Here is a 16,170-nt window from a genome sequence, read left to right on the forward strand (position 1 = left end):
TTTAAACAACACAGATAAACATTGGTGAGTGTGGCTTTAAACAACACAGATAAACATTGGTGAGTGCGGCTTTAAACAACACAGATAAACATTGGTGAGTGTGGCTTTAAACAACACAAATAAACATTGGTGAGTGCGGCTTTAAACAACACAGATAAACATTGGTGAGTGTGGCTGTAAACAACACAAATAAACATGGTGAGTGTGGCTTTAAACAACACAGATAAACATTGGTGAGTGTGGCTTTAAACAACACAAATAAACATTGGTGAGTGTGGCTTTAAACAACACAGATAAACATTGGTGAGTGTGGCTTTAAACAACACAAGTAAACATTGGTGAGTGCGGCTTTAAACAACATAAATACCAAATCTCAAATATAACCTTTGACTGCACTATTCAAAATGTGTAGTGATATGTTAGACGAAAAATAATGCGCACTTCGTATTGTAACTTCAGGGATAATGTACCGGTATACTACCATTACGTTCTTACTATACTCCCATATAGGGTGTTAGTGCACTCTTCTGCCATGAGCGTTAAGAAACAAACATGTTGTGGTGAAATAAAAATCTAATAGAAACTGTACTAACTGGAGAGTACACGATATAGCACTCCAAATAAGGAATGACCACTTTGGGTCCCCAAGCATACAACACTTATAAAACAGGGCAGGAATAGAGGTGGCTACCGCAACGGATAACCCTACGTGGTGGCTTCATGCCAGACTAGGCCCGACAAGTGAGTGTGGACTCTTGCCCAACAGGCCCAGGGAACTAGGCTGATCCTTGTCAAGAGTTTCATGGAGGCTGGACGACCGTCTACCAGTGTCTTGCATACGACAGGCGGCCGCGCATTCCGACACAGTAACCCGTTATGTTTTGGAGTAATTACTGCGAGGGTTTTAGCGTTGTGCAGACCCCGGTATTAATACAGGTCCCCTGTGAATACATCCAACCAATGTCTCCGCTAGCTGACCTTCAGAGTAGCCACTAAAATCGGGACTGACGGATCGCTGATCTGGTCATTCTGTCATTCTGTTTGTCGCCATTTTTTGTCACATACCCACATTTCTCTCATTAGCAGCTGATTACTTATCCTCACAGCTTGTTTAACTACCCAAACTTGAACGTTTGTTTTGATTGTACGTATATCGGCCATTCTAAAACAAAAGCAGAAAAGCATCGCTCTCAGGGGCATATGTTTCTCTATCAGTGACGTCACTGCTGTAGGACCTGGTAAAACAGTAGTCCCGAGCGTCACAGTTGCGTCCCATAATGGTGACAGGATCTGCTCATTATAATCAAGCTTTTATAATCAACTATAACCATTTGAATGAATGTGTTAAACGCCTATGACCTGTGTCATGTTTTACTTCCTTTGAAATTCAAATTTTCCTCCCAAAATAAATTGTCACACAGTGAAGGAACGAAAATAGTGTTCATAGAAGCGTAAATCCAGTTAATGTAGTCACTCGTTCCCTCAGTTTTTCATCGTAGTGATCAAAACAGTTTTAATAATACGATAAAATGAAACATTCAAATCCACCAAAACCTTTCACTGTGACAGGTAACGTATTAACAAAGCTGCACGACCCCGAGTTTTCACAATACCATCAAACAAGGCCATCTCAGCTTCAAGATAAATCAATATTTTTCATACAAACAGTAAACAAAAACAAAACAAAGGATCCCTCAATTTAAGCTACTTTATCCATACCGTGGTCATATTTTATCATTACCTACTGACATCGAGTGTAGAGTAGAGTGAAAATAGAGAGATACAACCGTAGCGTTTATGATAGATCATGTGACGAAAGAACGTACTGTGTCCAACTGTGTAATAAAAGACGGTTCTAGTACTGAAGCTAGTCTAACAAGATCAGGAGTGCAATTGGATGCATATGGCTAAATTTCACGGAAATGACCCTCTTGTTGCACACCCTCATAACGATGATTACACTCAGTGTTCAAGAGACGGTAATTCAGCGTTCAGCAACCACCACATTATCGGCTCTATTAAACCGACAATCAACTTAAACACGCAAATTACGTTTTACATCACACTCATTAGGACCATCAATAAATCAAGAAGGACACGGTTCCTCAAAAGAAACTATCAGAAATGAAATCCATATTGGCATAAAACCCCAATACAAGACACCCATTGTTTTCTCAACTTCGTCGGAAACAGATTGCCAGATGTGTTTCAAGGTTTTAAGTTTCAAAGCCAATTTGTATGATGTAAATTAATTTAGAAGCAAGTCAGTGGGTTGAAATGTTCCCGAGTTCCGGCAGTAAATGGCATTGTCAGATACCCATCTAACCCATCTTTTCTCTGAATGGGTCTGTGTACAGCGGCTTACGTGACCCAAAAGCTTCTGTCAGCTAAATACGGCAACGTAAGCCTTATATTCACAATCCTAATTTCTGTACTGTCACTGAAGCGTCGATGACGTCACTTCACGCGGTCAATACCATTAAAGGGAGGCCGCAGCGCGACTCGGTACCGCCATTGGTTCCAGCATCAAAGAATCTGTCGATCCTATCGTTCTCGCCCATAGCACGTTTGCCCACGCCGTTTTTGTATGCCATGTTCTTCGAAAATATCTGAAATTCGCATATGCTTTTACGTGGCCGGTCGATAACTGGTTTCCATACACTGTTGGATTTCTGCTTCCCGAAGACGTAAACACTTATTGTACAAAACCCTTCAAATACGACAATATTCCAACTGCGTGAAAAACGATAAAATTACCGGGACATGTGCCTCTCTGCCACTGATGAGGACATCACATATGAAACAAACAAAAAACGTTCGATCTCTTAATCAAATGCTCATAAATTCTCAGCGTAAACGCTTTACTATAAAACCTGGATACTCGCTCTAATTACTAGATCAATAACTCCCACAACCAGTGCCAAGGACGTAAGGGAGGTAACTGCTGTCGGAATGAATGTATGTCAGAGAATTGGTAGAAATCGATAATTCCGGGTCCACCGAGTCACGTGACCCTGGTACTGCTATTCTAACCGTGTATTTACATGGAAAAGACTGACCTGTAGGAGCGATCAAAACACCTCCGTCAACTGCCCGATCAAACACAGGGTAAGTGTAACTATATTCTCTAATACACATATCTGCTGATGTTTTGCTGTGATAGGAGCGTGTGTCGAGCGTGATTTCCACGCTCGTCGTCATTCAAGAGTCTTATCTATAGGATTTGATGTATCCGAAAATGGTCAACGATGAGCTCTTTTAGACATGAAGAAGATACCGAGGATGTTTCAGTTCGGTTTCGATTTCTCATTCTTGTTATCTGAAGGTTAGTAAATAACTTTTAGGACGAAATAAGCGTGTTGTGTATGTAATTTTCATATCGCGTCTTCTGAATTCCTTTACAACCAACGTCCACTTCTCACTAACCTTGGATGACATGCCCAAGGGAGTTAACCTACGACTGTATCGATCCCTGGACAGTTCAACGTGTTTGGTCAAGCGTGCGGCCGAAGTACTTAATGCTAACTAATTCGGATTCATCTGCTGAGCGCTTCCTTATACCCTGAAAGTGAGTCTGCCTCGCGATGGATTGACGGAGGGCTCACAATCGCCTTCTCCTCCCCCAACATTCCGTTGTAGTCCGGCGCTACAGGTTGTAAGGACGCGCTCTCAATTTCGTGGCATTGTGGTGAAGGGATGCTTCGTTTGTTTTATTGCCTTGGTTTAGAGAGCGCGGTGTTATAAATGAAGGAAATGGTTTCTCCAAGAGAACATGGCGCGGTGTGGTTATAAGGGAGGAGAAAATTGGAATTGGTGCCGACAGTAGGGCAATTCCTTGCTCAGTTTGAACTGTGATCAATTCATGTTCTTGGACTTGTCTTTGGAGATGTGCTTTAAGGTGCCACTAGGAACTCTAAGATGCAGGAGTAAGGGCATTTACCTTATAATTGAAAGTGATGTAAGAGCCATCCAGTAATTAATTTATTTCAGGGTTAGGAAGCCGACTCGCTTCTTTCTCCGATAATTGAGTTTTGTAAACAATGATAAGTATTTTTTACGCTGATGGCTATTTTCTGTCGAACGAGAAAGCAATATATTGTGTTTCCATTATCTGGTTCTAGGGCTTGTCTGTAGCTCAGCCTTAACGTTATAGTCAGCGTTATATGGTGCGGCCCATATAGAGCTCCGTTTGTTGTGGTATTGGTGGAATAATAACAAAGTCACGTACTGGGATCCATACTTTTGATTGCAATCATCTACTGTTATATATCAAAGCTGTGCCTCACGGATTCCGGGTGGAAACACGCTGATGCAGCTTCCTGTTATTGATGCCATGGAGTCTGCATCCTTCCCTATTAATCTTCATACGATGATATGTTACTATTGACCTCGCGTGTCTCCGTGTGTAGCATCTTGTCTGCTCGTGAAGTACAGAGATGATAAACTGCCAGGCAAATTAAAGTATACATACAAAATTGGCTCCAGTCTAAAGCACATCTACGATACCGTATCAATACATTGCCATAGAATACTCCTATCCATTTGTCATTTACTTTTATCCAACATCAACTAGGATTACAAATCATTCCTTCTTTTGCCCGGCAGTTTAGAAGAGCCGTCTGTGGTCACGACGTTGATTGCCGTAGCCATGACATGAACGTACATGTCACTGTAGTCAGTACTCGCTTATAAGCGTCACTTTCCAATGTATTTAATATAAATAATCCTGAACGGGAAACAATATTTTTCGCGTCTGTGTAAATGGCAGCTCTAGAGCCGCACCTTACAATGCTGTTCTTGTCTTATAGGCTAGGCCCCTGTCCCTCGAACAGTCTGCCCACTGCGGCCATCCATGGGGTTCAATAGGTAACTAGACTTTACTTTTGTAGGATTACTTTTAATGTGGTGTGTTTGAATACGTCATAGATCGACTCAGCAGTGTGTGCTTATGAGAAGGCGTCTACTTGAGGCGCCGATCAAAAGGCAAGGACCATGTCGTATGAGAAAATCTTTCCATCGGCTCAAGTTTCAATACGAAAACTGGTTTAGCTCGAATGGTTGACTCAGCATATTGTTTCTTACAATAAGCTTGCCACAACCCGCCTTAAGTCGAATGGCGCATGATCGGTAGCCAAATGATTTTATGTTTTGCCTTAACTCTAATAATTAGTAAAATGTTTGATTTATATATTTAACTGTTTCATGCACTGTTATGGCTTCACGTCTTACCCCGAATGGCGCATGATCGGTAGCCAAATGAGATTTAACGTTTTCGCCTTAACTTGAATAATTAGTTAAATTCTTGATTATATATTTAACTAATTCATGTACTGTTATGATATGGCAAGCAGTGAAGTTTATTTTCGATAGCGTGAAACACACGAGACATGCAGAATCTATTACATTTCAGTAATTTCCTGTGTGAATGCAGTCATCAGTACAAATCAAATATTACAAATCACAACAAATGTTTCAAAGACCTTAAAACCCTCAAGAATACGGAACTGTGCTAATTACTAAATCAGCAGTCATCAACACGTACTTAGTAGCTATCTGATGCAGCCACCTGATTGTATAGATGCATGATGAAACAGACATCAAGTGTTAGCTGCCTTAAATCTCCACTTTTGACCACTACATCAAAAGACATTTGAACTAAGGACTGTTAGAATAATCCGTTGGTTACATCAGAAACGATGGCAAAGCAGATGATACAAGCACGTGAAAACAGCTGTTAATTTCTCCCCCGCCAGTGGTGATACTCGCCAGTCAGTACAGCCAACAAACGCACACACCCTCATCGGGGGAGCTGGCAAGCCCACAGTAATGTCCCTTTCTCATGCAACAAATTCATAATGTCATCAATCTAATTGCTGACTACCAGCTCTTCCAATCTCACATATCGCCGTGTGTTCGTGACTCGTTCCGTCATGCAATCAGCACATACAGGTTCCAGCATTCGAACGTCGGATACAATAAAGTCAGCCATTAAATTGAGTTATCCATAACTGTTTGTGATAGAAAGTTCATCATAACCTTAGCCTGGTCTTCTGGTAGATTGAGGCCTCTTGACTTTCAAAACCACAGCCCCTAGGTCAGAACTATTAACGGCTCATATCCAGATTACGATTCAGCTGTAAACACTGCAACTAGGTCCTACTGATGAAGTGTTCTCTCATCTTCAAGAACGACCAAGGGGGTTCTGGAGTAAGTTAGCTGAGTTTTACGCCGCTTTTAGCAATGTTCCTGCAAAGTCACATCGGGGGACGCCAGAAATGGGTTTCACACATTGTACCCACGTAGGGAATCGAACTCGGGTCTTCAGCGTGACGAGCGAACACGTTAACCATTAGGCTACCCCATTGCCCCATTCCGGAATGGAAGTAGTCCCCACAACAAATTCTGGTCCGACATGGGGACCAAATGGATGGGTTGGTCAGTCTCGGGGACGCACTTGTCATTGTCACCCATTGTGACCCAAGGGATCGCGTTTTGTTCACTGCATAAAGTGATCAAAGTAATTATGGGTCGGTGTCATACTGCTGAAATATTGCTGAATGGAGCTTAAAAACAAACGCCAACAATCAAGCTCATCCTCGACGGTTTATATCACTACTTTTCAGGGGGAACAATTCAAACTTACCCTACAAGTACATAAGTGTGCTACAGACCTAGATAAATGGCCCTGTAATTTGGAACGCATTGTACTTGAGATCCATGAGACATGGTAATGTTGTGGCTTTACGAACACTGAGTGCTTCTGTCAATCTATATGGATCATACCTTAGGACGCATGCGGATAAATAGCGCCAGCGTCCCATGCTTGGCATTCACGATAAGAGGGTTCAAACAACGAGATTTATGGCAATCCATCTGTCATAATTATACATTCATGATAAAACGTGGTAGTCTCCAAGTGCACGTGTCAGCGTCATTACACACTAATCTGTGATGCATCAAGAACCGTACATCATAATACGTCCATGCCACGCCCGAGCAGCCCCAACCGTAGTCGTAGTCGTCGTCTCATGCTGTCACTGCTGCACACGGGATCAGTTGCAGTAATATGTGATGTCAGGTAGACGCTGCGACGATCAATACCCGAACAGGAACTATTCTTGTAATTATTCCTTGTATCCTTCCACGTCTGTCATATCGCCCTGATTCCAACCCTGTGATTGCTGTCAAGACTTTATTCCCAAATACCACAAAAAACTCAAACTGCTCAGAGGAATTATTAATGGTTGTTTCAGAGGCCCCGCATGAAGTGTAATTTGAGACCAAGAATGTTTGATGACTTCTGTTTTGAAAGACAACATTTTAAAAACTTCTTCACTTCTGTCTCAACTAGCTTCAAGAAGGCCTGAGCTAAATGAACTTGATAAACCCCACGATATCTATTCCAGTCGAGTCGTTCTTAGTCATCTCAACATGTTGCTCAACGCATGAAGAAGTCCTTGGTCTGCAGAGAAATTTAATCCTATCCGACCTCTGAATTCTGCTGCTTCTATGTGGCCTTAAGCAGGATGATGTTTTCAGTGCCGAATAGAATCGAGTAGAAAAAAAACATTTTACAGGTGTCATTGAATCGTGTGAAACTTATCAGATTACTTGCGTCAACACTCTCCTTCAATCTCACTCGTCTCACTGGCACAGATAAAACCGTGCTCATTGGCCTCTTGTGTTAGGGTGATGGATTGTCCAGAGCAACTTCAATATCGACATGCAAAACAATGTAAAGATTTGTCCGTTTCTTTGGAACTCGTTCCTGTTTAATAGCATAATTGGCGAAACCAGTAGTAGACGCATCCTTGTAAAATAGCCATCTTCAAACGTTGGGTTAAATATAATCTTGCCTCATCCGAGGAGCACGGGCACACAGTTCGAGTCTGCTGGGACACTTAGAGGAATGTGTTTTGCTGATAATGATTCCTTAATGACTCCATTTCAAAAAGTGCATGTAGAGAGCCAGCATGTTTCAAAACTTGTTTTGTTTGCTTCTTCAATAGGGATCGCAGACTGAATAACAAGTATTCGCTTAAACAAAGCTTTAATAGTCTCGGAATGTATAAATATATAAAGAAGCGACACATCTTTCGGTGGATTACTTTTCCTTGAATGCATGAAATGAAAATATATTTGTTGATAATTGATGTTTGCATAGTTGCAATGTGTGTTTTAATTTTTATGATTGATAACCAAACTCATCTGACTTTAATACATCCTTCATGGCGGTGAAGGTAACCATGCTTTCGCAACGCCTTTCTCGTTTTATGATTCTTAATCTTCAGTGTGCATAATATGGCAATTTGAAAATGATACTGAAAATGAGTAAGTTGGAGAGTACGTTTGGCTTTTATAACTCGAGGCAATGGAGGAACGTGGTGCTATTTATCTGTATTCGAACCTTATACCTGTGAATCTGTGTATACTCATTTTCGAGTTGCTGTCGACAATCTGTTTAATGTCGTTTAATCCAGTTTCAGACATGGGCATCGCATGGTTTATATGTGCATTGCCACAGCATTGACGAAAAAACATACTTAAAAACCTGAACGTACATGGTGAAACGAAATGGATCGCGCATGTAAATGGTGGCTTTGCTATAACTGCACCGACTTGTTTTTACGAACATCTACCTTGAGGGTAGAAATTTTGCAATGCGTTATGATGCAGTGAGCTGACAAACGACCCCATTCTTCAAACTCGGACATCTGTGCTACTGGCTTAGTACTTGACCGATTAATCGTCTGCTGCTCTTTGACAAGCGCCATCTTGAATTTTGCCCTTTGAGGCTTGAAATTCTCACGGAAGCCGTAATGTAACCCTCTCAAGACCTCCATTCCATGTATTTTTTGTCTTGAATTATGTTTCCACAAAACCCCACTAGATCCCCAGAAAAATAATTGTGGTATTGATTGTAAGCTCTATATACCTGCGGCTAGGCCTGTGCAGAGGGTGAGTCATGGCGATACCCTCTGTATTATCTCAGCAAATTGGAAGGTTGTATGAGTTGTATTTTAAAACTGACCTGTTGCTGACCTACAATCATGTTTCATTGGGGACAGATCCTCGATACTTTCTTACAGCAAGCGTTCAATTATAGCATCCGATAAACGTCAACGTTGCTAATAAAGGGACGAGAGAGGCCCAAATTGAACTTGCACGTAATTAGCAGATCGCAAGCCTCGCTTCAATAGACAGATTAAACGAACGACAAATTGGTTGGAGAATATTCGTTATGATTATCACGACAAATAGATTACATTTTGGTCGACTTATGACTTGACTGAACCTTACACGGAGTGACAGACTTAAATGGAAAATGCCTGTCAAGAGGAGGCCGAGGCGTGACTACATGTTACTTCTGGAGTCAGCAGATGCTGCAGACAGTTTCAATGCTAACAAAGATCAGATATGCTCTGAAAATAGTTGATACATAATTGATGCCCCTGCGCCGTTTAGAAGAGAATTTTCTTGAATGTGGCATTAATGCCACGTTAATAAAGATACTTCTTATTCTTACCCTAGTGGGCTTGATATCTGCCTTGTTTACCTGTATCGAATAGAAGGAAGACAAAAGATTGAGGAGGATCCTTAGCAGCAGGTGTTTGTAAGGTAGTGGTTGAGTGTGTAAATGTCAAGTGATGTTTGTATTCCATGCAGTTGGTGTAGTCTGTATTTATAATGATATGTTTGTCAGGCAGTGGTTGATAGTGTAAATGTGATGTACGCTTTATATTCCAGGCTAGGGGTAAGGTCTATATTTATAGTAAGATGTTGGTAAGGCAGTGGTCAAGAGCGTAAATGTTACGTGATATTTATATTCCAGGCGATGAGCGAAGTCTATATTTATAATGAGATACTTGTAAGGCAGTGGTTTAGGGAGTAAATGTTAAGTGATGCGTATAGTTAAGGCAATGATTGAGGCCTATATTCATAATGAGATATATGTAAATCAGTGGTTCAGAGTACAGTGATGTTTATAGTTAAGACAATGACTGAGGCCTGTACTTTTAATGAGATAATCAGTGGTTCAGAGTACAATGATCTTCATAGTTAAGACAATGACTGAGGCCTGTACTTTTAATGAGATAATCAGTGGTTCAGAGTACAGTGATGTTTATAGTTAAGACAATGACTGAGGCCTGTACTTTTAATGAGAAAATCAGTGGTTCAGAGTACAATGATCTTCATAGTTAAGGCAATGACTGAGGCCTGTACTTTTAATGAGATAATCAGTGGTTCAGAGTACAATGATCTTCATAGTTAAGGCAATGACTGAGGCCTGTACTTTTAATGAGATAATCAGTGGTTCAGAGTACAATGATCTTCATAGTTAAGGCAATGACTGAGGCCTGTACTTTTAATGAGATAATCAGTGGTTCAGAGTACAATGATCTTCATAGTTAAGGCAATGACTGAGGAGAATGCTTACTCCTGGTGACGCCTGTTGACTGCAAGGTGTGCTCCGAAGGAGACGTTTTGTAATGAGGTAATTGCAAGATGTTTAAAAGGTGATCGACATTCGTCATTCGATGATCGATTACTGAGGTAAGAACGATGAAGAAAAAGGTTTGTCCTTAAGGTGACCACAAGATTTTCCAAGCTAATTATTGTTGCAGGAGCTTCGCGAGGGGGTAGTTGCAGTGTGATCCCTGTCAAGTGGTGACCAAATATAAAATATCAGGGCTAGATCGTAGTTGGATGTACTGAGAGTTATGTAACCTTGTCAGATGAGCGTGGAAAGTTCGTGGGACGAATGGTCTTTTGTCTTTTTCTCGCCATGAAATTTGTTGTCCAGTCCTGCCACTAATCTATAGTCATACATTCTAACACACTGTCAGATGAAAGGAGGTCGCCTTCCTTGTTAAGAACTATGCGTCATACCAATATATAGTTTCCTCATCCTTTATTCAAGATCTACATATACCCTTTAATAATATATCTATTCTTGTGTCTAAGACAGAATCCGGGACACAAGTACTTTTATGAGTCTACAAAACAGAGAGTCTCCTAATCCTCATCCCTGAGACCAATCAACGTGGATTATATCCCCTTACCAGGTCGTCTAATGTACATTGGTTATCAATGAAAGACTAATGCTTGTGCTAGATGACCCTCCCTGCGCGACATCTATTAATCCATAGGGAATATATTGGATTAGCCTTCTAGGACTTGGTAATGACCCTGTGTCCGGCTCGACTCAGCATTGTGTTTTGTGTTGTGATTGTACACGTCGCATTTGTGAATGATGTCATATGCCCTATTTTCAATAAATCACACACACCCTTGAACAGAGCCTGAAACCATGGAGTAGTATTTCTGACTGCCAGACATAAACGTTCTGGAGAAGAGTCATTAATGGCTGGCATCTGACATATTCTTTCAAGATGGATACTGCTTCTCGCTATTTCCCTTTCATGCCTTTGATGGTATAGGTTTGATTTACCCGATAAGGAATGCAAATAGAGTGTCTGCGTATAAATTGGCGGTATTTCAGCCATATAGCAACGAATACAGATTGACAATCCATTTAGTGTATTAATCAGTATAATGAGATCCTGGACGTTTCTTATTCTGAATTCACGACCTCACGAGTGGCTGAGGAAAGCGACGACGCATTGTTTGGATATAGAGCAAAACACAACATGTTCTCTTTACACATTAATGCAACACCATACCGTGTCAGTCTGGAGGGTGAGGAATACAAGTTCTTGGGAGCCTACACTTGTACAGGCAACTAACTGGACCTGTCACTTGATTAGTAAAGCGTGTCTAATTTGGTTGTTCGATGCTTGTCATGCCAATCACAGGCTTCGTCTTATGAAACATGGACTGGAAAACAATCATTCGTTCTCACATACTTTGCGTCACACAGAGTGCAATGTGAAATGGGGTACACAGCTGTCAGACAGGAAATGATATACTCTTCACAAGAAAGGAAAGCATACGAGGCAATAACGATGTTTATACATGAAACACAGAATGCACATGCAATATAATCAATTGAATGATGTCAGTCACGTGTTCATTAACTGGGGTAGAACACATGCAATAATTTAAAATTTTAGAGCATTATACAAGCATTTTCTAAGACTGCACAAGGATTTCACTAAAAAGAACTTAAAAGCATCATATATGTGCAAGGTCACGTGAAGTAACGATGGCTGTCAGTTACTTTGCCATACTCTTGTCCAATTGCTTGGAGTGGGAAATGGCGAACGCTGCCGCTCGCGACATCTCCACTGGACGTCTGGGTGTTGGAGAGTCCTTGTTCGTACAACATTTCAATATTCTCTGAGCAAAGGATATGTAGAAAGGTCATATCTGAACACAGGCCACACAGGTGGTACTGATCAGACGTGGCCTGAGTTTACTGTCAGTATTGTCATTTTTGCCATCATGGAACATGCATAGCAGGTTTCATTCTTGTATCAATCAAAATGTATGACATATGCTCAGATAATTGAAGACAGTAGTTTTTTTAAAGATGGTCATGCGTTCATTTTTAAGAGCATACATCTCTCTCTGAAAGAAGAAGTCAAACATATGCTCGGATACCCACGATATTGGTTATCCTACTCATTGTTGCGCTATTTCTGTCTGTGAGTATATCGTCCCTGTCTGACTCTGTGACATTTGTATGAAGCCATTTACTGATTGTATTGTTTGTTTCAGTCTGCTGTGTTGCCTGCCTCACAATGGTAAGCTAAAGATATGTCGACAGAGAGGACACACCTACGTCATGCAGAGTCCGGCAAAGGTCAACAATTGCTCGAAAACAACTGACAGTAATCCGGGGTAATAACATGCCTTCCACAGTTCTTCATCACCAACACAAGGCTGACGGATGGATTTTAACTTGATTCTTTCAATGCGATGTTTCGTGCGGGTCATCATACCTGTAGCGAGACTTCACCTGGTTGAATGTACAAGTTGAAATTCACACGTCAGTTGTGTTTTTATAGATATCTATCAATCACAATCACCTACACGTGCATATCGATCGTTCAGCAGTTGTCTATACTCATGTGTTCTTTTCAGTATTTCAGCATGATAAAAAGGCGGCAGACTTTTAAGATGCCACTATAAGGCTGAAATACAATACTGCAAATGTCGCATTATATTTTAGCCCACTTTCCTTGTCAAATGTCAGCTCTACAGTTCCGAATATATAAGCATGAGTGTACGTATCACTACTATTTGATAGCTCACTAAGCCAGTTTTCACGAGACTGTGAACACGTGCCCTTACAAAGACACACAACGAAGACGTGTCCAGTTGTGAACACATGCCCTTACAAAGTCATACAACAAAGAAGTGTCCAACTGTGAACGCATGCCCTTACAAAGTCACACAACAAAGAAGTGTCCAATTGTGAACACATGCCCTTACAAAGACACACAACAAAGAAGTGTCCAACTGTGAACATGCCCTTATAAGGTCACACAACAAAGAAGAGTCCAGTTGTGAACACATGCCCATACAAAGACACACAACAAAGAAGTGTCCAACTGTGAACACATGCCCTTATAAGGTCACACAACAAGGAAGAGTCCAACTGTGAACACGTGCCCTTACAAAGTCACACAACAAAGAAGTGTCCAGTTGTGAACACATGCCCTTACAAAGACACACAACAAAGAAGTGTCCAGTTGTGAACACATGCCCTTACAAAGACACACAACAAAGAAGTGTCCAACTGTGAACACGTGCCCTTACAAAGTCACACAACAAAGACGTGTCCAGTTGTGAACACATGCCCTTGCAAAGACACACAACAAAGAAGTGTCCAACTGTTAACACATGCCCTTACAAAGTCATACAACAAAGACCTGTCCAGTTGTGAACACATGCCCTTACAAAGTCATACCTTTCGAAAGTTTCATACATATGCACGTTATAGACGTGGACAGTCCGCTGTATGGTCTTCAACCATGTGTTCCCGTGTTTTTTCAGGTGAACAATTGACTTGTCTTAGCATGTGCTTGTGACGAGTGCCACAGACAAACCGGCATAGGTTACATTTAACCAAACTCCTGATACCATCATTGATGCTGACATAGATATACACAGACTCATGATTTTGTTAGAATTGTACAGTCGGATTTCTTGTAAACGTGTAAAGGGATTTGTCACTTTTATCTATTGTTTGGTTGATATACATGTACATAAATCTGAATATTTAGGGACTAAGTTGCATTAAATCTATATCTCAGCTTTGAAGGAGTGCAGTATGTTACTTATTATTACACTTGTGACCTGTGATTGAGGATCATTAACTTGTAGCGCCTTGGTCGTGGGATCCCATGTGAACCGATCCATGATACAATCATTTTGAAGATGAAATTTCATGTTTGGTCAGTGCACACAAAAACGCTCCTTTGTGTACGTCAACGCCAGACTGCCGATATACATACAGGATAATCATTAGACGCGCTCCGCCAGGTTCATCTATCACCACACCAAACTGCCACCAGTCTGATTGTGGAGACATATTACTACCATGATCCTCCTCTGATATAGACGTACCCCACAGTTTCACAAAATATCGATTTTAATCCTCAACTAGATGGATGCTGGACTGCAAGAGACGGGTGAGATACACTCCAAGTTGGGTCTGCGTCGCCAGCTGAGGCCAGCACGGGAAGTTTGAGATCAATATCCCATCCATCTTCCTCCTATTGCCCCCCAAAACACTCCCTCCCCTTTCTTGTCAATTCACCGAGGAGTATAAGGCCTGCATGGCGGGGTGTGCACTGGTCGGTGTTGAGGGTGGGATGGCGGTGGAACCTACAGGTGGGATACGAAGGAGGAGTACGATGGAGAACACAGGTTGGGACGGGTGTCTACGAGTCGGGGTTGAGGATGGGATGTTAGTGGAACCTTTACGTTGGGGCTCGGGAGAAGGGGTAAGATACACGCTCGGGCTTGACGGCTGGATGATTGAGAGCAGGAGAGCGAGGAGCCTTGTGGTTTCAGGTGTTACGTCAGAGCTTACAGGTCGGGGTTAGAGGAAAGGGTGAGGCCATGGGGTCGACCTTGAAGGTTACAGGAGACTATCTGTAGTTCCTGGTTTGGAGGTTGGGGAGTTGTGATCAAATGGAGGGACGAGAAGGGATGAAGCCTACAGGTCGAGGGAGCAGGGACACTTCATGTCGAGGTTGAAGGGGCGGGGAAGAGGGAAATTTACGGTGAAGCTCACAGGTCAGGATGGTGAGCAGAAGAAGTGAAGTGTACTGGCCGGGGGAAACTACAGGTCAGACGAGATGATGGAGGTTAATGAATGTTCTTTAAAAGCGACGGCACTGGATACTCCAGGGACATGCACTGAAACGACTTTTCAAGGAAAAGATACTTGGCGTAATTAACCTTAGGCCTTTTTTTGTTTCTACCTACGTTTCACCAGAGGAGATCTTGGGAATACCAGGATTAATGTACAGGTTGTGCTATTGGGGTCTGCCCTATTTTCAACAGCATTTCCCCTACATCACGACGAGTCTGCCAATAGCGGGAGGAAGCTATATTTGAAGAGTGACGTGGGTGTAGGTAGTTGTTGCCGTAGAAACAGTTACCGCATGGTGCTTATTGGTGTAGAACAGATGTCAACCCAATCTACTCACTGAACAGTTCATGCGATGTTTACAGGGATACAAATTTAACAACGTCTTACGCAACCCACGTCAAAATACCAACGGCGATGAAACATGGCGAAGTTGCAATGGTGTCATGGTAACATCTGATGTTCAGTTGACCATGAAAGGTCTTGTGTCAGACACGCGTGCATTAAACACGGACAGACGTTCTTGATCGCTATAGACTGAATAAAGGTCACATTAAACCGTGGTAGCTTTTATAGATGGATACTGGTTATATCACCTGATCAAAGAAGCAACATAAGCCCACGACCAGGGCCATCAGTTAACTTGGGAGTAATAACAGTGTACTCGGGAACAGCATGGAAGCATATGTCTGGACCCGCTTGTTCCAGATGACGCATCGTCCTGGCACGTGACCAGGTAGTGCAACCAATACCACATCCTCTACAATGTCTCAGTTCATTAGAGCAGATTGGCAGGTGGACAGACCACCGCCACAGGCTATAGGTTCTCTAACCTACTGTCTTCATCTGCATCGACGACAGCCAACACCACGCCGTCATCGCAT

The 16,170-nt window shown here is 41.9% G+C and overlaps 1 protein-coding gene across 1 annotated transcript in view; it reads left to right on the forward strand.

Moving 5' to 3' along the window:
- The first annotated feature begins 3,046 nt into the window (after positions 1–3,046).
- Positions 3,047–16,170, forward strand: part of LOC137294899 (interferon-induced protein 44-like) — a 54,742-nt gene continuing 41,618 nt past the window's right edge. The window contains exons 1-2 of the mRNA XM_067826067.1: positions 3,047–3,108; positions 12,682–12,804. Coding sequence (XP_067682168.1) covers positions 12,749–12,804 — 56 coding nt within the window. The 5' untranslated portion in view covers positions 3,047–3,108; positions 12,682–12,748. The remainder of the gene's footprint in view (positions 3,109–12,681; positions 12,805–16,170) is intronic.

Source organism: Haliotis asinina, chromosome 8 (genome assembly GCF_037392515.1).
Source record: "Haliotis asinina isolate JCU_RB_2024 chromosome 8, JCU_Hal_asi_v2, whole genome shotgun sequence".
NCBI lineage: Eukaryota > Metazoa > Mollusca > Gastropoda > Lepetellida > Haliotidae > Haliotis > Haliotis asinina.